Raw genomic sequence first — 24,825 nt, 5'->3', positions numbered from 1 at the left:
ATCTGATGACATGTTTCCATAACCAAAAAGCAACACGAGATGCACAGTCAGCGGATATGTGAAGGCTGTTTTCACACAAACTTCTTAGACAAGGCCTCCCTTCTGCTGTGCCCCCATTTATAGTCTGGAAGAGATGCGGGCTTGCCAAGCTGTGCGCAACTCCTCGTAGCTTCAGACAGAGCTATCTTGCTCCTAATGCAAGTGCCTTTTTCCTACTGGAGAGAGCCAGCTCTTTGGGCTTCTTGGCTGGTGAATTCTGTGGGATTTCAGGCTTGGAAGGGATGCAGAGCCTAGCCCTGCCCTCGGTCAAGAACCGTCTACTCGTTCCCTAGTTGTTGACCTGGAAGGTGCACTCTGCTGACTCTCCCCTGCTTCCATAAGCTGCACCACACGCAGCCCCATTCGTCTCGCACCCAGCAGTGGAGGGTCGCCTTTCTGCAGGTTCAGGTGCAGTCCCAGGGCAGCTCCCAGACTGGAAATGACCTACTGTCACTCATGCCCTTGATCTCTCCTTCCTAAGATGGTCCAGCCACCTGGCCTGCACCTGCCGGAGCACTTTCTCTGCCCACCTTCTGGCTTCTTGGTGTAGACTCCCGAGTACTGTGGTCGGCAACCCCCTGTGTCCACACACTCATCTCTGCCCAGTTTTCTTCTCCTCCTCCTCTCCCTGTCCGTGAGTTGCACGAACACAGGTGCCCACAGACACAGACTTCCTCCGAAACAGGTCCCTGCCACGGGAGACGTGCCCCTGTCGGGACTGTCAGCACTTCCTCTTCCCCTTACAGTGTCTTGCTGTACCTGCTCTGAGCTGCCTGAGCCGCGGCCCCCACACTGTGCTCAGCCCTCATCAGCTCTTTTTCTCTTGGTTTCTGATCCGTCAATGGCTTCTCCAAACCACATGAGCCATCCGTAATCAGAACCCGGCTCTCCTAGCAGTTCCAAGCCTCACCATGGCCAGAACACCCTGTGCCTGACCCACTCCACAGATCGGCCTGCTCGCTGGCAGTGGGCACCAGGGTAAAGCAGATCCCCAATGCCCCAATGACAGAAGTCACCTATGAGGGGGAGCATGGGCTGGGACACCCACCACCCTGGGGGACATCCATGGTTCTGTTCAAAAAGAGCTGGAGTATAGTCTGTCTGGGCTCAGTCTCAGCCTCACCACATCCCTGCTCCGTGATCTAACTTGGTCAAGTTAGTTTTTCTCTCTGCTTCAGTCTCTTATCAGTTAAATGGGGGCTTACCTCAAGGTCATTGTCATGAGTAGATAGTGACTGTTCAGCTCTTAGCTTTGCCTGCTGCGTGGTAAACCCTCAGCAAAGTTCTATACTGAGTTGCTTAGTCGTGGCCAGTTCCTTCTGGTGCCCATGCCTTGGGGGTCCACTGGTGACATATGACAGTGCTGTGTCCTTCATTCCCGAGTTGTGGTGACCTCTACCACTGTGGAATCACATTATGTCACCTCTAAATGGCGCAGTTTCTACTGAGTGCATGGCGTTCTGCACTTCACAAAACGCTTATCACTGGGGCAGCGTTCAGCCTAGCAGATAAAACGCTGTTTAGGACACCCGCATCCCACATTTAGCTGTGTGTATTACATTCCTGGTTCCAGCTTCCTGCTAATGCACGCCCCAGAAGTTAGCAGTGATGTCTCAAGTAGTCAGCTGTCTGCCCCCGTGTGGGAGACCTGGACTGAGTTCCTGCCTCCTTGCTTCAGTCCAGCCCAGCCAGTTCCAGCCATTGCAGGCATGTTGGGAAGTGAACCAGCATATGGGAATGTGCTCATTCATATTCTCTCTCTCTCCCTCTCCCTCTCTCTCTCTCTGTCTCCCCCTTTCTCCCTCCCTCTCTTTCTCCCTCCCTCCCTCCCTCCCTTTATCTCCTGCATCTCAAATAAAAAACAAATTAATCTCAGATAATGGTCAAGCCCCAGGGCTGTCTCACAGTGGTTTCCAGGTGAGCCATTTCCAGGCCAAGGTCCTGAACTAGCACAGGTCATGTTGATGTGGCTAAGCACCTGCCTGTCTTGAGCTTTGTCCCCGGGACAAGCACTGCAGCTGTTCTCAGTGTCACCAGGTCCATTTGGGGGCCTCACCTAAGTTGATGGTCAAGGGACAGGGCAGAGCAGGCCAAAGCCAACCACCACCACTAACAACCACCAACAGTAACCACCACCACTACCAACAACAGCCACCAATAACCACCACCACTACCAACAACAACCACCAATAACCACCACCGCTACCAACCAACACCACCACCAAAGTAGTTTGATGACTCAGCAAGACACCCCTCTCTGTTAGCCTTATCAGAATTCACCCCTTGAAGTTAATTGTTTGAGATTGAAGGTGTTGTTCTCTAAACTTCAACTTTAAAATGCACATTTATCTACTCATCCTTTCTTTCAAAAGCTTACTCAGCAAGTGCTCTTTGAGTCTCTCTGCCATGTCAAGTCCTGGCTGATCAGTGAGAACTAAAAGCAGAAGATATGATGATCCCTGCCTGCAAGTGGGGACATGGCCTAGGGGAAGACAGAAAACGGCTACAGTCCCTGCTCTCACTGTACCAAGCCAGGAGGATTTGTGCAGTGCCCTGGGGGCCATGTGGAAGGACCGTCAGGCCAACTGGAGGCCATGGGGTTCCTGAGAGGGGAGTGATTCTGGATGGGAACGTCGTGGGTGCATCAGAATTAGGCCAAGGCCTTGAGATGGACACAGGCGTAGTGAGCTGTTGGCTGTGACTGTCTTAGGCTGGCATCTTCCGTTGCTCTGTTCACAAGCCCGAGGGCAAGCAGCATTGGTAGTAGTGTGACCTCTCGGATGCCATGTCATCAGTCTAGGTGATTCTCATCGTCTTCCTTCTGGAAGGTTCCATGGTGCTGCCTGCTTTGGGCAGGCTTGAGTGTGGAGCCGTGTGCCCCTGCGAGGAATGTGGAGTGTCCTGTGTGGGACAGAGTGGGGCAGAAAGAGGAGGTCAGAGGGCCCTGGACGCAGCTTGTCCAGTCTGCACTGCAGCCCGCAGTGGAACCAGTTCACGCTGGTTTGGTTCACGCCTCACGGGCTGTGAGGGATGGTTGCATTAGTGAGAGCCCTCCCGGCATGGTTTCATACCTGGTCCCTCCGAGTCAGCAACATGGGACCTTAGTCTGGTGGAACTCCCTCCGGTGGAGTAAATGTAGCACTCAAGACCAAACACAAGGGCATGGTTCGATGAGCTGTCAACAGGGAGGGGAAAGGAAGCCTCGCCCTGAGGGTGACTTTGGAGCCCTGGGAGGAGGGTACAGCCCTTTCCAGAGCCTTCCTTCCCTCTCTCTGTTACCGTCTGCTTGTTCGGTTCCCCTTGATCAAGAGAGAATATTCTGGGCCAGAACCGAACTCTGTGTGTGGAAAGGAAGAGGAGGACATAGTCCCTGCCCCGAGGGGTCTTCATTTAGTGGAGAAGACAGAGAGCAGATGCGTAGAGGTCATGGAATCAGGTGGTGCTGGCCACACTTCGGGGCATCCCATCTGAAGAGAGGGGGCCCGGCGAGACGCTGGTCCAGGCCAGCTCCTGGCATGAAGTGATAAATATAGGACACCTGGCCTGGAGGGCCCTTGTCGGTTTGTAGACTTCTGGGAGACGGAAACCCTGAACTCTGTCTTGACAGGTGAGCCTACATGCAGGACTGCTGTGTGCTCCCTGGGGTTCTCTGAGTCCCTAAAGCCCATCCATGCCCCCCTGCTGAGGGCCCTGGGTAAAGTCGGTGCTGGCCAAGGAGCAGGGACACGATGCCCTGGAGAAGGCCAGTGGCTGCCCTGTGGGTACGTGGCCCAGGAATCTTTTCCATTAGCCCTGATGCTGGAGAAGCAAGCAGGTGGCAGTGCAAGTTCCAGCAGGCCCAAGAAGTCCCTTCCTTGCCACTTCTGCTGGCCAGTGCTGGGGCTGTGGGAAAACCTAGACACAGTCAGACATTTTTTATTAAGATTTATTTATTTATTTGAAAGGCAGAGTTACAGAGAGGTTTTCCATCCACTGGTTCACTCCCCAAATGGCTGCAATGGCTGGAGCTGGACCAATCCAAAGCCAGAAGCCAGAAGCTTCTTCCAGGTCTCCCATATGGGTTCAGTGGAAGGTACTGGTTCGGTACTGGTTCTGTTGTGCATTCGGAATTCACAGACCCGATAGCAGCATGGCCAAACAGCTTTGCCACACAAAGTGCAGGGAGACCTGGGAGCCCTCCTCCCTCCTCTGTCTTCATGCTCTTGTCGGGCTGTGCTCAGAGGGCGCTGGGATTCTGTGAGCACTCACCCCATGATCACTCCTCCTCCCCTGCATGCAGCTGAGGACCCCAGTGCATTCCTGTGCTCCCTCCTGCAAGCCCTGTCCCCCGGGCTAAGCCATGAATCCATTTCGTCTGTTTCTGGAGTTTCTTATTCCTACTCATCCTTCAAGAGAGGAGGCACAAGGAGTGGTTTCTGCAGATTTGGGGCTAAAGTGTGTTTTGGGAAGAGGGGAGCCGTCTCCCTGAGGTGTCCACACTGGGGTTCAGCACCATGGGCAGAGACCTGAGGTTGCATCCACACCTCACTGGCTGTCTGGGTGGCACTGATGGAGCCCCTTTCCCCACTGTCCTGAGAGCTCCTCTCACTTGCTCAGCTCATCCCTCCCCCTCTCCCTCCACAACCTCCTCCTCTCCCACATGCCGCAGTGGCTGTATCTTCTGACATTACCCTCTGCTGAGCCATGTTCCCCACTGACACTGGCAGGAAGTTCGGGGCAGGACTGCCCTCACCCTGACATAGGGATGCGTTTGATCCTGGACTCCACCCCTCTGGCAGCTCAGAATCTCATGCCTCTTGGCAGTGCCCACCAGGAACATACCCACAAGAGAGCGAGTTGGGTTTCTTGCCTGCTGTCCCGAGAGATGCCTGCCCCCATGGGGACAGAGGGGCAGTGCAGGAGGGGAAGGGGATGACATAGAAAAGGAGCTGGGGGAGGGTGTTGTGCTTCAGTAGGTTAAGCCACAGCTAGGGACAGCGGCATCCCACATGGAAGTGCTAGTTCAAGTCCCTGCTACTGTTTCTAATCCAGCTCCCTGCTACTGCCTGCTACTCTGTTTCTAATCTAGCTCCCTGCTACTGCGCCTGGGAGGCAGCAGATGAGGGCTCAAGTGCTTGGGCCCCTGCCACCCATGTGGGAGACCCTGATGGAATTCTTGGCTCTGGCTCCTAGGTTTGGCCTGGCCCAGCCCTGGCTGTTGTGGGCATTTGGACAGTGAACCAGAGAATGGAAGATCTCTCTCTCTCTCTCTCTCTCTCTCTGTCTTTCTCTCTCTGTCACTCTGCCTTTGAAATCATTTTCAAAACAGGAAGAAGAAAGGACATGGGAGACGTGGGTTTGTGTGTGGGGATCTTGGGAAGGGCTTTGGTAGGCAGGAGCTTGCTTGGGGATGGGCTAAGTCTAGGACTGGCCGTCTTAACAGGTCTTCTCTACCGGGAGAGCAGATGTTGAGCAGAGCCACTGCTGACACTGGGAAAGGAGCTGCCGTCACTCGTGTCACCCGGGCCCCAGTGTCCTGTGTGCTGGACCCTATTCACGTTCAGCCGTGGACACCGAGAGGATGAGTTTTTGTCTTGTTCCACTGTGGCCGCAGAGTGGCCTTGTCTGCTGGTGACTTTCTGCAGGAGCGTGCGGAAACCCAGTTGAGTGCCAGACCAGCCCCCAGGGCTGAATACACAGTGGCAAAAACCCCAAGTGTTTTGGTTGTTTCCTGTTCTCACTCAAGCACCCATGCCTGTGGATGCACGTTGGGGGGGTGGGGTGGGGGCGGGGGCGTGCTCCTTTTGTGGATGCACTGCCTGCGTGTCCTCCTCCCACCCTGTCTACCTGGAGACTGAAGCAGACCCCTTGGAATCAGGGCTCTGCCCCACAAGGCTGCCTCCCACCTCGATGCCCACTGCAAGCTCCTGGTGGTTTTACCTGCACTTCTGACCCGCGGGCTGTGAAGCAGAGGGCCTTGGGTTTGATTAATGTGCTAGAACAGCTCACAAACTTGGGGAACTGTTGACTTAGATTTCCCAGTTTCTGAGAAAGGACATTTTAAAGGACACAGCGGAAGCCAGATGAAGAGATCCAGAGGAGGTCTGGAAGGGGCCTGGGCGTGGGAGTTTCTGTCTCTGTGGAGCTGCTTGCACCTGTCCTCTGGCCAGGAGATCTGTCCTCACTCACCTTGCCGGGAGCCCCTTGGACCCAATCCTTTTGGGTTTCTCTGGAAGCTCCAGGATGTGGGTCCCTAGATTAAACCATTGGCCACTGGCAACCCTCCAGCCCCTCCCCCACTGCATTCCAGCCCTAGGAGCACCTGGGCGGTTCCCCTGGCAACCAGTCCCCCCCTATCCTGGGGCAAACCCGGGACTTTACAGAAAAATCACCTAATTAACATAAATTCTGAAGGCTGATGGGGCTGCTTGTAAATCACAAAAGACTGCCTTTCACCTGTTAGGGCTCTGGCGTTGTCACTGCTGCGCGGGGAGCCCAGGACCTCAGGCCTGATATTTTAACAAAGGACCGTCCTGTGGAGCTACTCACTCAGGAAATCACTGGGTTATAGGAGCTGGGAGTGCAAACCTGGGAGGAAAACCCAGGCTCCTCTTCTCTTGCTCCTCTCCTCCCCGACCTGCCTGTGCCAGCTCAGGTGGGAGGTGGTCCCCAGCACCTCCAAGATGCCCATTCATCACTTGTCTCTCCCTGCCTCCTTGCCCTGGCCAGACAGACACCCTCCAGCTCCCTCCCTTCCCCCCACACCATCACCTCCTGCAGTCTCTTCATGTGGGCCTCCTTCCCACAGTCCTAGGACCGTGAATGTGTGCAAGACACCTGCAAATCATTTTTTCAAAAGGATTTATCTATTTGAAAGGCTGAATTACAGAGAGAAAGGGAGAGGCAGAGAGATCTTCCACCCGCTGGTTCACTCCCCAGATGGCTACAACAGCCAGAGCTGGGCCAGGCCAAAGCCAGGAGCCAGGAGCTTCTTCCAGGTCTCCCACATGGGGGTGCAGGGGTCCAAGGACTTGAGCCACCCTCTGCTGCTTTCCCAGGCACGTTAGCAGGGAGCTGGAATGGAAGTGGAGCAGCTGGGACTCGAACCTACACCCAAATGGGATGCCTGCACTGCAGACAGCAGCTTCACCTGCTATGCATACTTTCACTCTGAACCAGGCTAACGCTCTGATGAGCGAGCAGGTCAGGCAGCATTCATCTCTCTGTCCTCCTTGAGAGCCAGATATCCTAAATAGGAGGAGGAGGATTTCATGGCAGTCTCAGATAACGTGCCTCTCCCTCTGGACATGGATTTTTCTGCCTTTTCTTCCTAACAGCTTTTCCAAATGGAAATGCGATCCCAGCGACATAGATGCTATTGATAGTATATCAGCGAGGCCCAGGCATTCGCCTGCCTGCCCAGTGGAGTGTGCCTGCCGGGGGCACAGCCGCGTATCGCCTCTCAGGCAGACGTGAGAGAAGCCCTGCCCATGCATATGTATGTGTGTGGCCCGGGGAAGTTAATCACACCGTACATCACGCACGCATGGAGTGCGGAATGCACTTCAGCACGACAGCGGGCTCCTGCGAAATGCATGTCGGCCAGGGACAGACTTGCATCCTTTCAGGACAATTTGTGTGTTTGTGTCTGGACGTGTCGGTACGCCTGTTTTCGGGGGGGGGGGGGAAGGAAAGGGGTTCAGTATCTGCCCTCTTTCTGGCCCACCTATTCCCCTTCAGCCACCTGGATAACAAAAGAGCCCCGTAGGAGAAATGAGAAGTGGCGATTACACATTGGTGTTCCCGTTCTGGGAGCCAGGCAGCCATCCTCTGGGAGAACTCACAGTGAATACCCAGCATTAATCGCCACAGTAACTTATGCGTCTGACCTTGCCGAGACGTAGTAACACAGCTTTGCGTCCTAGCATCATTTGCCGCTCAAAGATCAGAAAACAATGATCATGAAATTACATTGCTGTGTAGAACGGCCAGTACTTTTAGATTTCTTGAGAAAATCTTGGAGGACCTAAGTGACCAAGAAAGTGAGGGGTCGGTACACCAGGAGTTGAATGTGGTCATGGATTTGGTGAGCAGTTAAGGCGAGATCAGTGCCTTCCCACTCTTAGGAAAGGTGAACAAAACCCGTATTCATCCCTGATTGCCCTACTGGATCAGGTACCTGTTCCCCTGTGGGAGACCCTCAGCCTTTCTCCTTAATGTCTGTACCTAATTAGAGGTGCGATTTGCTGTCAGTAGCAGCAGGAACGTGTGAAGAGAGGTGAAACCTGCTTGCTGTCACCTCCTCCTGCTCACATCACCAGAAATGCAGTGTCCTTAGGTGCATCCTGGGTTCTCCCCCACCGGGGTGGGAGGGGCTACCTTCTGCTTCCTGGGTGCTGCACTGGGGAGAATCACACCCGGAACCCCCTGCGAGAGAGAGTTCCTCACTCACGGTCGGCCGGGTCAGCAGGGAGCATCCTCTGTGACAGGGCCACGTCAGCACAGCACGCTGGTCCCAGCCGGGAAGCTGTGTGTGCAGAAATGAGTGATGGTTCAGCCTTCTCTCCTTTTTACAAAGGGGCTGGGGTGGAGACAGGCAGAGAGCCCTCACCCCGGACGCCTCTATGAGATTTTGACAGGGGATCACTTTCTGCTTGCCTTCTTTCTAGCAGCGCAAGTGAGTGACCACCCTGCTTGATGGAAGGGGTAGTTTTCTGCCTCCCTCTTAAAGTCAGGCTGGGTAGCCACTGAGTGTGCTGTGCACCTGCTGTAGCCGTGGAATACGGTTTCTCGTGAAAGCAACAAGGACTCCCGTATTTCAATAGTGGAAGGTTTAAAAGTGCTTTCCCCATTCCGGTAGTGTTTCCTGAACGTCAGCCAGGTGAAAGAAGGCAGCACGATGCATTCTCTCATTGCAGTGGTTCAGATAGTTTTAAACACCAACTCTTATAATGCCACCCCTCCCCCCACCCCGCCCTGTATTTTCTATTTGCTGTATTTCTGACCCTCTGTGCTTTGGGTCCGGCTGCTGCACCGTGGACTCTTAACCGGGCTCCGCGTTTATTCTGAACCTCTAAAGAAGGGGTGCGGGGTCGGGGAAACAGCTCCAGGGAACGCCGCGCTGCAGCTTCAGCGAGCTCCTGGGGGTCGGCTTTGGGGGTTTCCTCCCCTCCCCCTTTCCCCCCCGTTCTTAATCTCCTCTCCCTCTCTCCTTCCCCCATCCACCATCAAAGCAAGACGAGGAGGTGACTACGGTGCAGGTGCGAGAGCAGGAGCGGGACGTCCTGGTGCTGAGGAGAGTGAGGGGCGGCGGCCCAGCCCCCGCGGCCGACGGCGATTGGAGGTGAGCTTTGCCCGCGCCCCCCGGCCCCAGCCCGCGCCGCCTCGTCTGCCCGCCTCCCTGGCTCTCCTCCCCGCCTCCCCGGCGCTCTGGCTGACTGCAGGGCTCCCCGCAGCCAGACGCGCGCCGTTCGCCGCGAGAGCACGGGCGCGCGGCGCGCGGGCTGCGAGCGCTTAGGGGATGCCTTTGTTAGCGCCCGTGCGCCATGGGCAGCTCCCGGCTGAGGGTGTGTGACCCGCGGCTGCCGCGCAAGGAGGAGCGCGCGCCGCCCCTGCCCACCTTCGATGTGCCTTACTTCAAATACATCGACGAGGAGGATGACGACGACGGGTGGAGCAGCCGCTCGCAGTCCTCCGCCGAGGAGGACTCAGTGGACTCCCTGCTCTCCGACAGATACGTGGTGGTGTCCGGGACCCCGGAGAAGATTCTGGAGCACCTTCTGAACGACCTGCACCTGGAAGAGGTCCAGGACAAAGAAACAGGTAAGGCCATGGCGCGGTGACACCCCCCACCAAGGGGGGCGAGGCTGGCGAGGGGGACCCGGCACACTCCTCCTGCCTCCCGTCCCCATCCGGTCCACGGACGCGTGTCCAGCCCCAGCCGGCTACCGGAGAAGTATGTACCAAAAAAACGCCTGCCAGGCAGATGTTCCTGCTTCTCCCGTGGTGGTGTTTCCCCCAATGTCACCTACAGGCAGCTGGCAGGCGGCCAGCGTTCCATCGCCGGTGCGCACGGGAAAGAAATGCCAGGGACTTGGGGCCCGGGGCGTCCACCTGGTTGGAGGGAGTGTGGGGCTGGGGGCCCGCGCGTCTCCTGGTCCAGACGTCAACAATGAAGGCAGCTGCAGGCTGAACCTCAACTTCTGCCGTTCTCTAAGTGCTCTGCAGGCTGGCTGCTCAGAGCCAGGGTGAGGGTCGCAGCTCTGCAGACCACGCACTGATTCACTGAGGCCTTAAGTGATCAGCTTTCCTGTCCTTTCTGCTTAACCCCAGCGCAAAATACCCTTTCAGCTTGCCCACCCATGCCCTTCTAGGAAGCGTTGCCGTTCTGTTGACGAAACGACTTAGCCATAGCACAGAAGGGAGGCTCCTAGAGTCTCTTAACCAGAATCTGTAATTGGCTGCAGCCTGGAGCGATTATTTCAGTGAATAGGCCTGGACTGGGAGCATGGCGTTTGCAGCTCAATGAAATGCGCTTTTTTGCAGCTGTGCTGGCCCCTCTGATGACCTGCGCTGTGCAGGGTGTTGCTTGCATCAAGAAAAGGCAGTGGTGGATTGCACTGGTGCAGAGCCCTCGGGCTGTTGGCAGGGCGGGAGGGTTAGTGAAAGCACAGGGCAGGTTGGAGCGAGAGTTTCCCGCGGCCTGGTAGTTCTGTCCCGAACCTCAGAGGAAGGCCAGTGAGAGAAACACAGCAAGGTGTGCCTATGGGAGTGGGCTAAAAACAGGAGCAGAATGACCCAGGGGTGTTCCCTAAGGTCATGTTATTGTCTGATCTCAGAATCCAAGCAAATCCAAGGGAACTTTGGCAAGTTCCTGGAGAAATGGCACTAAGAAGATAAATTGCTTTTGGCACAGAAAATGTTGACCTCCGTGTGTGGTTTTTTTCCCCATGATATGCGTCTCCCATGAACTTTTTGAAATACCTGCATGCTTTATTTTTCATATTTTTTTTTTTTTGGTTTGGAAGGGGAGGAAAATCATTGTCATTTTTACGAAAAGCTACAAGACAAATGGATTCTCGAGGTATAGGCTGTTTTTGTGTCTGTATGTTCCATGCCCTTGCGGCCAGTTCACATGTTCTGCTTCATCAGGTGCAATCATGGAACTGCATGTGATTTCCAGGTCCCCTGGCCAGGCTGCCTTTACACAGGCCTTTGCTAGAATACCGGCAAGCTCTTTGTCATGGAGAGCCACCTGACATGTGGCTTTCTCCTTGTTGATGACCCTCAGCTTCTCTCTAATACACGACTTTGAATGTAGGTCATACTAAGAAGCAAAGCAATGATTAAAGCCTTAACAAGACCTAGCTGGATCCGCCCCGCCCCCCAACTCTGTTTTTCTAACTGACATTAGTTTGTGTTCCCTTTACTTTTGCGAAAAAATGGCCCCAGTGCTCATTATCAAGTTCCCTCTACTTCCTGCTGGGACTGACAAATCTCCCCAGTACTGTCACTAACGCCACCGGATAGGATAGCGGCTAAGCACGGGCTACTGAGTGTCATGCCTGCTGTCTTCCCGATGATGGCAGCCCCAGGGTCAGCCGCAGAGCAGAAAAAGGACCAGGGCTCAGGGACTTGACCTGAGGGCATCAGCCTGGGTCAGGGCAGGAGGGGTCAGCCCCACCTGATTCCACGAGCTAGCTCATTTCCTTGAAGTGTGTGGGGACGACCACGCATGAAACCTCAGAGTTTTGCAGAGACATTTGAAAGCAGAGACATAGAACCAACTTTTCCTTCCGTCAAAGAAGAATTTTTTGAAATAGGAAAAGTCAAAAGCTTTAGAGACAGTATTATAATAGGGACGCCCAAGTGGAAGTCCCAGGTACTTTGTCAACACTTCAAGCACTGCGCTTGGAGAAAATACAGCAGAAAAGCCACCAGGTGGTTTTGACGATAAAAAGAAATCTACTAAATATAAAGTCCATTTTGTGTTCAAGTTCAAGAGAAAGGGGTTTGAACACTGGACGAATGAGATGTTTAGATCATTGAGCCTCTCTTCCCTGACACAGGTGACTTCTCGGTCTCTGTCTCGATCCGGCTGGCAGAGCCCGGGTGCACGAGAGCCTGATAGAGTTGCACAAACCATATGGAAGACAGATGGAGGGAAATGAGAAGGGGCCGCAATAAAAGTCAGCAGCGGCGGTTTTATGTTCTTGAGCTCCCCTTTGAGGGAGATGGCGCCAGATGGGGCCGGGTCGAGCCATATGGTGGACCTCCATGATGCCCCGGGGGCAAGGAGGAGACGGGGTACAAGGGAGGAGAGCCGAGCCGTGGCCCCAGCAGCTGGGGTGAGCCTGTTCTGCATCCTCACCTTCCTGTGCTCCCGTGCCCCAGGGACGCTGGGAAGGTGACCAGGAGAGAGATGTGAGGAATTGCCCATCCCTGTCCCACAGAGGTCACTTAGTTGTGAAAACATAGATGCAGGGCCCAACAGAGGCCTTCTTGTTTGATTTTTAATACATTCATTTGTTCTCCTTTTATTTGAAAGGCGGAGACAGAACTCTTGTTGCTTCCCTCCCCCAAGTGCCCACGACAGCTGGGAATGAGTCCAGGCCAAAGCCAGGAACTAGGAACTCCATCCAGGTCTCCCGTAGGGATGGCGGGGGCCCTGCTGGGGTGCACTTCAGCAGGAAGCTGGAATCAGAAGCGGAGATGGGACTCAAACTCGGCCACTCCACCATGGGCCGTGGGGGTCCCAAGCAGCACCTTAGCTGCTGCACCAACCCGCACCCCAGCACACAGGACAGGCTGGTGGGGTTGCTAATGGATGTTCACATAGCAGTGGGAAAAGGTCACTGTACTGAGTGGCCAAGGAGAGAATGCCAGGGCATTTCTGTTGCTCCTCAAATCCAGAGTGCAAGAGAGGGCCAGGCATTGGGCATGGGGGCTGAGATGCTACTTGGGATGTCCCACCCTGTATAGGAGTGTTCGAATTTGAATTCCACCTCTGCCCCTGATTCCAGCTTCCCGCTAGTGCAGCAGGTGATGGCTCAAGTTCTTGGGTCCCTGCTACCCACATGGAGACATCCAGATTGAGCTCCTGGCTCCTGACTTCAGCCTGGCCCAGTCCTGGCTGTTGTGGGCATTTGGCAAGTGGACAAGCAGATGAGAAATCTGTCTCATCTGCCTTTCAAATAAAGATAAATACATATTAGAGTAGAGTAACAAACAACCAAACAGTTCATACAGTGTCCTGTTACCAAATCAAGCTGAGTTTTGGATGCAAAGATGAGTTAAAGATGTTTGCATGCAACCAGTAATGTTTACCTAAATCATTTTCATACATGCACACTTACCATTACTTATTTTCTTTTTTTTTTAAGTTTTATTTTATTTATTTGAAAGAATTACAGAGAGAGGTAGAGACAGAGAGAGGTCCTCCACCCGCTGGTTCACTCCCCAGATGGCTGCAATGGTTGTAGCTGCGCCAATCTGAAGCCAGGAGCCAGGAGCTTCCTCTAGGTCTCCCATGTGGGTGCGGGGGCCCAATGACTTGGGCCATCTTCTACTGCTCTCCCAGGCCATAGCAGAGAGCTGGATCGAAGTGGAGCAGTCGGGACTAGAACCAGCACCAATATGGGATGCCAGCGCTTCAGGCCAGGGCATTAACCAGCTGCGCCACAGCACTGGCCCCACCATTACTTATTTTCATAATCCTCAGTGTTCATATTTTTTCTCCCTGGTAGTACTAGGCACAAGGAATTGTCCAATGACATCTGTGGCATTGAATAAATGAATTTTTTTAACTCTTAAAAAGCATACAAATGGGAAATACTGATAGAGAACAAGTGCACCAACCAGGCGTTACGGTCCAGCTTTGAAATCCTCATTACTTTATAACCACCCCCATCTGTTTACCACATTAGCCAGAGCACTCCCCCAAAAGAGCAAGCGGTGATGAAATGTGTGGTCCCATAAGTTTTTCAGCATCTCTTCCTTTGCACCGCTCTTCATTGTCGGAGGAGGGAGAACTGGAGTCTGGTCGCTGGGTGCTTATTCGTGAACCTGGAAAGTGATGGAGACTGTACTGGAAGATTTCCCTTCTGAGGCTCAGGTTCTGACTTGAAAGCTCCTGCAATGTTCGAGAAAAACCTAGCCATTTCGGCAGCTCCCCCTTTCATGGTCCCAGAAATAGGGCAGACACCGCTGGTCATTCAGGAGAGTGACAAAAAAACCACAAGGAAGCAGCCGAGAGTTGTGAGTGGAGGGGCCAGGGGCGCAGCCAGCCCTGCGCTGTGCTGTGAGCTGCAGTGTGTGCTGCTCTGGTTAACTCCCCCCTTCCCCAGAGAGAAATCAAAGTGGGTTTTGCTCGCAGATACTTCTGCTGGGAATCATGATTTCTGTTTCAAAGCCAGGGGGTGACTGTGTAGCAGATGGATTTTTATAGAGACAAATCTTGCTGATTTTTTCCTTCGCATCTGTGATATGACAGGCCCACCATAGGGAAAACAAAAGAGGAAATGCATTATTTTCCATTTCCTTATTCTTTGTTCATCATTTGGAAAAAAAATGCCCTTAGGATTACAGATTTCCAGGAAAAACAAGCTGGAGAGAATAGGATTGTAGGAATAGGTTACACCTCCCAGACGATTCTCATTAGACCTGACCTGATTTCTTGAAGGTATGGCTGCCTTTTTTTTTTTTTTTTTTTTTATTCTATGAGGTTATCTATCATTCAGGGTAGTCTGTTACCACCTCCCAGCGTTGGTGCTTTGCGCCCAGCATCTCGTAGCAGGTGCAGCGTGTGATTGAGGTCGTGAGTCTCGGTTGTGAAGAGGCACAACTTCTGTGCAAGTGCCTGCTCTGTGTTACAGCAGCACTGCTCTGACAGAACCACAGCGAAGCCAGAGCGGGCCCCATACACACGTCACCTTCTGTTCACTGTTTTTGTCTCTTCCATTGCCAGCAGCCCGCTGATAAGAACTCCTGACACATGAGTTTTGTGGAGGAAAATTAAGAATGCTTTACTTGCGATCCTTGAAAAGATAGAAGACAGGGCAGTGGGCACCTTCCATGATTCCCTTGTCTCTCAGGGTTTTTCTGGTTCAGCGTGAGGCACGTCTCAGTTCCAGATTTCCAGACCATAATATCCCCGTAGCAACATGACCTTGACAGGACTAAACTTTTGAGGGTAGGTAGAGAAATCTTTAGATACTGCTAAGTCTTTCCATGATTTTGTGATTATCTTTTAAATATCTATGGTTTCTGCAATGCCATATAACAAGTGGAGCAGGGTAGCTCATCTGTGGTTGCACATTACCATTCCCTGAGGCCCTTACAAACCATACCAATGCCCAGAGACTTCTGATGCTACTGAGTGGAGCTGCAGTCTAAGCCATACGTGCTTTAACAGCTCCCCAGGTGAGGCTAATGAGCAGTGAAGTTTGAAAGCCTTGGAAATAGCACTTTGTCTCACTTCCATTAATTTCTTTCTTTTCTTTTGAGAGAGAGACAAATATATACACACATACAGAGAATGAGAGAGAGAGAAAGAAATCTCTCGCCGGCACCGCAGCTCACTAGGCTAATCCTCTGCCTTGTGGCGCCGGCACACCGGGTTCTAGTCCTGGTCGGGGCGCCGGATTCTGTCCCGGTTGCCCCTCTTCCAGGCCAGCTCTCTGCTGTGGCCAGGGAGTGCAGTAGAGGATGGGCCAAGTGCTTGGGCCCTGCACCCCATGGGAGACCAGGAGAAGTACCTGGCTCCTGCTATCAGATCAGCGCGGTGTGCCGGCCGTGGCGGCCATTGGAGGGTGAACCAACGGCAAAAGGAAGACCTTTCTCTCTGTCTCTCTCTCCCACTGTCCACTCTGCCTGTCAAAAAAAAAAAAAAAATCTCTCATCCACTGGTTCATTCCCCCGCATTCCCTCAACAACCGGGTGTGGACAGGCCGAAGCCAGGAGCCAGGAACTCCATCTGGGTCTCCCATGTGGGTGGCAGGGACCTCAGGACCTGAGCCATCACCTGCTACTTCCCTGGGTGTGTATTAGCAAGAAACTGCAATCGCTCAGACCCAGGCACGTCTTAGGATGCAGGCAGCCCAAGTGGTATCTTAACCTCTATGCCAGTCGCCCACCCTGCACCTCCAGTTATTAGAGACCCGTGGCAGGCTTCTGAGAGCCAAGGGCATCGTTCCTGCTTTCCTCCACCTCCCCCTGCCAACCCCTCTCCAGAGCTAACCTCCAGCCTTGGGGCCGCTGGCGCCTGCCCTGCAGCTACGATGCACGAAGTTCAGAAGTCCCAGACCCACACAGAAAAGGACAAAATCAGAGGGCAGGAAGAAGCGCGAGGCCCACAGCTGTTTGGTGTCTCAACCCTTAGCACTGAAGAGCTGAGGGTGCAGAGAACACAGCCCACCTGGCTTCTGGCCGGGGAGCCGCTGCACTACAAGGCTCTCCGGGCTCTGAGGACTGCCAGCGCAGGATGATGGCTTCTGTGGGGAATGAGGTTTTAAGGGAGCAGCTGATGCCCAGAAGCAGGGAAGGGAGACGAGCCTCTAACCCTGGGCCGCGTTAATAAACAGCCTGAGAACTTAAGTCACACATGATCTCTGCGGCGGCTTTCATCCCTGAAACAGTGACTCAGAGGGATCTGCCGCCTTTCCCTTAAAAAAATTATTATTTATTTGAAAGGCAGAGTAGCAGAGAGGAAGATCTTCCATCCACTGGTTCACTCCTCAAGTGGCCACAAACACCAGGTCTGGGCCCAGCTGAAGCCAGGAGTCAGGAATTCCATCTGGGTCTCCAATGTGGGTGGTAGGGGCCCAACTACATGGCCAGACTTCCACTGCCTTCTCAGGTGCATTAGCAGGTGCTGGGTTGGAAGGAGAGCAGCCCGTACTCAAACCACGCTGATACGAAACGCCAGCATTGCAAAGGGCAGCTTAGCCTGCGGCTCTACAATGCCGGCTCCAAAGATTTATTGATGGGCAGAGTGACAGGGAAGGAGAGAGACAAATCTCCTGTCCACTGGTTCATTCTTCAAATGCCTGAAAGAAACAACCAGAGCCGGACAAAGCTGAAGCCAGGAGTCAAGAATTCCTTCCTGGGGCCCGCGCTGTGGCACAGTGGGCTGAGCCTCTTGCCTGTGACCCTAGCATCTCCTATAGGAGCTGGTTTGTGTCCCTAATGCTGTGTTTGTACATAACCTTGCTCAGTGAGAAGCCTTGAAAGTTCCACTGAGAAATTATACTATAACATTTCCAAAGGCTGGCTTTGATTTATCACCTACTAGTAAAATCCATTTGCAGAATTTGATTACCAAGCCATTTGGGGATATTCAGAAATAGCTTATTGGAAAGACAGAAGTAGCAGCTCTCCTTCTGCTGTGATGAAAAGCGCCACTTCGTTTCTCTTACACTTGTCACCCCTGCAATTCCTGAACTTGTACCTTGACCCCACTGCCTCTGTCATAAATCGAATAGTGCATTCTTCGTTATTCAGTCTCCACATGCACCTGAATGAATACCTTAGAAAAACGTAATTCCTTCACGCTAGATAAAAATAACGTTGTGGGTGCCAGCACTGTGGCACAGTGGGTTAAATCACCATCTGCAGCACCAGCATCCCATACGGCTGCTCCACTTCTGATCCATCTCCCTGCTAATGCACCTGGGAAAGCAACACAAGATGGCCCAAGTGCTTAGGCTCCCACATGCACATGGTTTCAAAGAAGCTCCTGATTTCAACCTGGCCCAGCACTGGCTGTTTTGGCCATTTGGGCAGATCTCTCTCTCTTTTTCTCTTTCTCTCTCTCTCCCGCACTCCCCTCTCTGTAACTGTGAATTTTAAAGTAAATAAATAGGGGTTGGCACTGTGCTGGAGCAGGTAAAGCCTCCGCCTGCAGTGCAGGCATCCCATATGGGCACTGGTTCAAGACCCAGCTGCTCCACTTCCGATCCAGCTCTCTGCCATGGCCTGGGAAAGCAGTGGAAGATGACCCAAGTCCATGGGCCCCTACACCCATGTGGGAGACCTGGAGGAAGCTCCTGGCACCTGGCTTTGGATCAGCCCACCTGTGGCCATTGCGGCCATCTGGGGAACGAACCAGATGATGGAAGACCTCTCTCTCTCTCTCTCTGCCTCTCCTCTCTCTGTTTAACTCTGACTTTCAAGTAAATAAATAAATCTTTTTAAAAATAATAAATAAATCATATATATGTATTTATACCTTAGACTTCCTGCTGTGAAGGAACCATTTTAAATGCCAGGGCTGTCCCTGAAAACCAAACATTACAAGTTTCATGGAGGCTGATTTTCTCAGGGAAGGAGTCGGACAATGAACAAAATAAATAGGAAAATATTATATATTAAATGATATCATTACAGGCACTAGTGTAGGGCAGTTACACCCACATGTCTTTAAAATTAAAGAAGCGGGAATCTCTTTTAATGCATTTAAAGTATTTTCAGCATTAATGTGAAAATTCTAGTCATCCGCCAGAATTCAGAACCGGAAGAAGCAGATTTGTTGCAAGTAAAAGAAATTTGCAGTATTCATAGGGAAATTGCTATTGATGAAGTCTTCGACTCTGCAGCAGAGGAGATGTTTGACAAAGATGTCAGCCTTTTCCCACCTCAAATAGTGAAAGCAGCTTTTTCCAATTCACACAGCTGGACGAGGCTGGCACCGGAGGTCTTTTTTAGCTGTCTGAAGCTGCCACTTGGAAATATTAGGTTAATTTTGTTTGCATACATGCAAATAAAAAAAAAATCAGCGGAAGGGTAAATTCATTGGCACAAACTCCAGCTGGCACGGCTGAGGGTCAGATGTGGTGAGGAGTGGCAGTGTTCAGCAAAGGCTGTGTTCTGTTAGATACCCCGAAGACTCAGAACCCCTGTGACCGCGCCAGTGAAGATCCCCAGCACGGTGCCGCAGACACGCGACAGCAGCAGTGCTCCGGTTAGAATGCGGTTTCTGCCCTGCTCAATCACGTGTGTGCTGAAGTTCTTGTGCTTGGCTTGGCTTTGCTGTGGTTTTTGGCAGCTCTCTTAGTTTCTAATTACTAAGATGGAGAAGGTAGTGTGTTAGACCACCATAACTGAAGCATTGGGAGGTTATAAACTGTGGATGAGGTCATTAGAATTGTCTAGAAATTTTCCTCTCCATTTGCTTCTTTATAAAAGAAGTGGCCTTAGACCACATGGCATTTGAGGCCCCTTCCAGATCTGAGAGGCTGGCTTCAAAGGTTACTCAAGACACAGATTCATTTCTCCAGACCTCGTGCCATGACACGGATCCTGGTGCAGGGTAATGAGCCCCCTTTAATGGACTTAGAAGCTGAGGGAGAAGTTAATTGATTTGCTCAGTGATTGTGTGAACACTTGCAACTGGAAATGCACCTGGGTGCATCCCTAGCCTTAGGCCAAAGATCATTTTTGTTAGGGATTAGAACTGTGGATAAAAGGCCAAGTTGATGTAAAAAATAATCTACCATTCAGTTCAAGCTGTAAACCCCAAATCTGGTGCTTCCGTATCTACTTAGATCTTGTGTCCAGCACGAAGACTCGCTTCTTGGCTTCTAGCTGTGAGCATGGTGGCCTCCGGTGAGCTCTGTGCTTCAGAAGTGGTTGACGGAGAAGCAGAGAGGGAGAGGGAGGTCCTACTTCCAACTGACACACTGTTCCGCTGAGACATGATTAAGACGAAGATTTTGCTGGTGAATTTCCTTTGAGGTGTTCTTCTTCTGGGTTAATCTGTTCACACCGCCTTCAGACAAAAAGATTATGTGTGATAACAAGGGGATTGATGTTTTTACACTGTCGGTAGCTTGTGGGTTAATTAATACCCTTGTTGGTAATGAAGCAAGGTGAAATGGAGTGAGACCAAGCTGATGCAGAAGATCATTAACATACACTGATTAATAATGGAAATGTAGAAGTTTTCATTACAGCATATCCATTGGGCAAAAGAAGATGTCTAATGGGTCAGGATATAATAAGGAGGGCAACAGCATAATTTTCAGGAAACAGTTCCTATTTGGGATGAGCGTGGGTCATTGGAATGTGTGGTTTTTTAAAGAGTTTTTTTTCTTTGAAAGGTAGAACAAAGAGGAATGGAGAGACAGAGAGATCTTCCATTGCTTGCTTCACTCCCTAAATGGCCACAGCAGTCAGGTCTGGGGGCCAGGCCAAAGCCAGGAGCCAGGAACTCCGTCTGGGTGGCAGGGGACCAGTTACTTGGGCCATCCTGCACTGGCTGCCCAGGTCCATTAGCTGAGTGTGGGATTGGAAGTGGAGCGGCCGGGACTCCACTCTCAGATACAGGGTGCTGGCAGCACATGCCTTCGCCTGACCCACTGCACCACAGTGGCAGCCCTCCAGTGTGTGGTTTTAGTTGTATCATTTTCATGTTTATTCCACATTTGAGCTGTAGTTTGGGAACTAAATTTTAGTTTTAATATTACAAATGATTTCAGGGGCTGGCACTGTGGCATAGCAGGTAAAGCTGCCACCTGCAATGCCGGCATCCCATTTGGGCACTGGTTCGAGTCCCGGCTGTTCCACTTTTGATCCAGCTCTCTGCTTATGGCTTGGGAAAGCAGTGGAAGATGGCCCAAGCTCCTGGGTCCTGGCTTCACATCAGCTTAGCTCTGGCTGCTGCGGCCATTTGAGGAGTAAACCAGCAGATGGAGCATCTCTCTCTCTCTCCCTCTCCCCATAAATCTGCCTCTCAAATAAATAAATAAATCAAAAAAAAAAATGAGAGAGGAAAGAGAGAATCCCAACTCCCACGCAGGCCTTAGTTAATGAGAGCAACATAGGATCAAAATCAAATAATGTGGGGACATGTGTTTGGCCTGCTGGTTAAGATACCCACATCAAGAGTACCTGGGTTTTATTCCTGGATCCAGCTGCTAACTCCAACTTCCGGCCAGTATAGACAGGGGGGCAGAAGTGATGGTTCAGGAAATTGAGTCCCTGCCACACATGTAGGAGCCCTGGGCTGAGACCCCAGGTTCCTAATTTTGGAAATCAGAGGATAGGAGCTCTGCCTGTCTTTTCTCTCTCTCTCTCTCTCTCTCTCTCTCTCTCTCTCTCTCTCTCTCTTCTCCTCTATATATGTGTTTCTGTCTCTCTCTTCCTCTTGAATAAAAGTATGTACTTATACTGTGGTATGCGGAGAGTTGCCCTAAGCTTGTACATGAATGTCGATTTTCAGAGTCTCAAAATACATACATTTATACTTTTTTTTTTAATTTAAGAAAGATATGTATGTACTTGAGAGTAAGAGAGAGGGAGTTAGAGAGAGAGACACATGCACACAGGTAGAGATCTTCAATCCACTGATTCACTCCCCAAGTGGCCGCAACAGCCAGGGCTGGCCAAGCTGAAGCCAGGAGCAAGGAACTCCATTCTGGTCTCCCATGTTGGGGGCAGGGGCTCAAGTGCTTAGGTTATCTTCCGCTGCCTTCCTGGTTACATTAGCTGAAAGCTGGCTCAGAAGCCGAACAGCCAGGGCTCAAACCAGTACTCCAGTATGGGATGCCAGCATCAGAGCTGATGGCTTAACCCACTGCACCACAACGCCAGCCCCTAAACTGTTTTTAAATACAAATTCTAATGGCCACATCTGATAAGCCACACAGAATTATGTAGAATTATGAGATCCTAGTTACAGTGCTCGGTTATAAGAGTAAGATAATGGCTTAAATCTTAATTCTGTCTCTTTGACATGGAATGAAGGTAGCTTTTGAAATAAATCCTCAGTAAAACCCACTTTTTCCTGTTTTTAAAAAAAATAAATTTGCATCAGAGAACAGCTTGTTTAATTTTCTCTGTATGTTCTGCCTCCCTAATATATACCTTTTAGGATTGAAAACTATTTCTGTCTCTTTCCACTCTGTAATTCTTGGGGGAACTAATCTGCAGCCCAGTTTCTTGGTCGAGTGATGGCTGGGGCTTTGTTCTTTTGAAGAGGATATCCTGTTCTGAATCTGAATGATCTCAGCGTGGGCTCTCCGAGCACACCACTGTTAAGCTTCAGTGGGAACGTGTGTGATTTTGTCCATGTCCAGACACTTGTTGAAGTGTGTGAGGCAAAGCAGGCGTTTCTGGAATGGCAGGTGGCAAGGAGCGAGACCGGGTCGGTGGTCAGTGGTGAGGGTGACCCCCTGGTGATGTCAGCGACACGGTGTTTCATGCGAGCGTCAGCCCCTGGAATGACCTGGACGTGCGTTGAACCGAGTGTCAGGGGCTGGGAAATCTCTCCGTTTCTGTGTCTCGGAGGTCTTTGTCACCGCTGCAGTTGCTGGATCTGAAGGGAGATCCTCACCCGTCCTCCTCTGCCTTTGAAAATGCCGCAGACATCGTCGGGATGCGGGCTGCTGGAGTGTTTCTTTTGTGCGGGTGACAGTGCACATCCAACAATCATACAGGGGACGGCCGCGGCTGGCGGCGCCTGGCTGTGATCTTGGCATGTTCGTCTCGCACAGCGGGCTTCAGTCGCATTGTGGCTTCATCATGTCGCGGGATAGCTGTCACTGACAAGCACGCCTCTGCACGGCGTATCCTCTGGGTGGGAGAATCTTGGCCTTCCACGTCCCTGTTCCTGAGCTGTGTCTCACTTCCCCCTTGCAGCCTGCCTTGCCCTACCCTTGGCCTCCCGTTCCCAGCATCCTCCTTATCTGCCCTCAGGCTGTCCTGCCCTACAATCGGAACCTTTCTTTTCATTCACTTCACAGCTTCTTGCCTGGTACTTCAGGCTGCAGTGTGGCCGGCACTCCTGCCTCCAAATCTCGGAACTAGAAATGAAATTCGACAGATGTGAGCAGGAAGAGGGGAGAGAAAGTGGAAAACTCAACAAAACCACCCAGAGTAGCTTGTCACCATACAAACTGTGACATAATTTCCTGCGACAGGAAAGAATTTGCAGAGCAATTCTGTGTCCTCTTGTGCTGCAGACTTGGCTACAGGTTGCTTTCTGAACTTTGTATCTTTTCAACCTTTTAATCCTTTAAATGAGCTTCGCTTAGGGCACTCGAGAAAAATAGCGTTTGCAGTTTCCCATCACATGCATTGCTTAGTCTACAAATGAGCATAGCTTGAAGTGACTATCTTCCACTGTTTGCCTTCTTGCTGTCTCCCTGCAGTGTGTTTTAAATATTCCCACGACAAAGAAGAATTTGCGAAGTCCTCAGATCAAGTTGGTTGTTTTTTTCCCTAAATTTTCTTCCGGTCTCATTTGTGCTCATGTATTATACTCTTGGGTATTATAGATACCTGAAATCTATTGTGTGAGAGACTCTTGTTACAGAGGGGGAAAAAACAAAGTGAAGACCTTTTCATCTTAACTTTGTGTTTCCTTCCCAAAGTTGGACACCTAAAAAATGACCTTTTGTATCCCAATGCACTTGGATCTGAATTTGAAGGCGTTGCAAGCCATCTTCATTGTCCCTGGTGACTGTGGTGTGAGAAGTCCAGTGAGCTCAGTTGTGTCTTCACTGACTGCCGTTGTGTGCACGTCCCAGTGCAGTTTGCAGAGTTTGTATACACAGCAAAGTGTGCTTTCAAAAGGAAAAAAAAAAAGACAAATGAGGCCGATATGTCTTCCTTGGCATGTTCTAAAAACCCAAGGTACTGAGATCAGGATAAATTTAATATGCATGGCAATGCTTAAATGCGCTTTTCTGGGGCAGGTGTCTGGCATAAGGGAAAAGTAGCCGGTTGGGCTCCCAACATTCCCCAACACTTCCCATTCCAGATTCCTGCTCATGCACACCCTGGGAGGCAGCAGGTGACTGCTCCAGGGCTACCAGTGTGGGAGACCAGGATTGAGTTTTGGGCGACTGGATTCAACCTGGCCCACCCCTGGCTGTTGTGGAAGTGAACCAACAGATGGGAGAGCTCTGTCTGTGCTTTCAAATAAAAACTGAAAATAAGTAAACATTTGAACAAAAAAACTTCTATTTTTGATAATTGAGAAACTAAAAAAGAAGTGTTACTAGTTATGTGCTTGAGCTTCTGAAAAGTTTCAATTTGAGGAGTCTTCAGAAATTTCATGGAAAATGCATATTATTTTTAAAAACTATACATGAATTTTGGCTGGCGCCGCGGCTCACTAGGCTAATCCTCCGCCTAACGGTGCCAGCACACTGGGTTCTAGTCCCGGTTGGGGCGCCGGATTCTGTCCCGGTTGCCCCTCTTCCAGGCCAGCTCTCTGCTGTGGCCAGGGAGTGCAGTGGAGGATGGCCCAAGTACTTGGGCCCTGCACCCCATGGGAGACCAGGAAAAGCACCTGGCTCCTGGCTCCTGCCATCGGATCAGCGCGGTGCGCCGGCCACAGCGCACCAGCCGCGGCAGCCATTGGAGGGTGAACCAACGGCAAAGGAAGACCTTTCTCTCTGTCTCTCTCTCTCACTGTCCACTCTGCCTGTCAAAAAAAATTTAATTAATTAATTTAAAAAATAAAAAAAATAAAAAAAAACTATACATGAATTTCAAGATTTTTTCACCAAAATAAACTTACATTTTAATTCTGGTTTTCCACGAATAGTTTGAAGTCCCTTTGCATCATCAGTAGTAAGAGCCCATGAATGTTTCCAGGTTTGAGTAGTATATTTTTTTAATTTTGAGATTTTACTTGAAAGAGAGATCTTTAATCTGCTGGTTCACTCCCCCAAATTCCCACAACAGCCAAGGCTGGACCAGGCTACAACCAGGAGTCCAGAAATCAGTCCAGCTCTCCCACATGAGTGACAGCAACTCAGCTGCCTGAGCCATCACCTCTGCCTTCGTGCACATCAACAGGAT

The 24,825-nt window shown here is 51.4% G+C and overlaps 1 protein-coding gene across 5 annotated transcripts in view; it reads left to right on the top strand.

Annotated features, from left to right (window-relative positions):
• The window catches only part of RAPGEF5 (Rap guanine nucleotide exchange factor 5), a 250,077-nt gene that overhangs the window by 164,266 nt on the left and 60,986 nt on the right, over positions 1 to 24,825 (top strand). For 4 of the 5 annotated variants that reach the window (XM_089315364.1, XM_051852807.3, XM_089315365.1 and 1 more), the window contains 2 exons: positions 9,252 to 9,361; positions 9,752 to 9,840. In XM_089315364.1, coding sequence (XP_089171490.1) covers positions 9,252 to 9,361; positions 9,752 to 9,840 — 199 coding nt within the window. Of the gene's footprint in view, positions 1 to 9,251; positions 9,362 to 9,719; positions 9,841 to 24,825 lie in introns of all 5 variants that reach the window. The other variant, XM_089315368.1, reaches the window with a different exon arrangement.

Source organism: Oryctolagus cuniculus, chromosome 16 (genome assembly GCF_051225735.1).
Source record: "Oryctolagus cuniculus isolate XC-2025 breed Fujian yellow rabbit chromosome 16, ASM5122573v1, whole genome shotgun sequence".
NCBI lineage: Eukaryota > Metazoa > Chordata > Mammalia > Lagomorpha > Leporidae > Oryctolagus > Oryctolagus cuniculus.
This window is presented reverse-complemented; position numbering and strand designations above follow the sequence as displayed.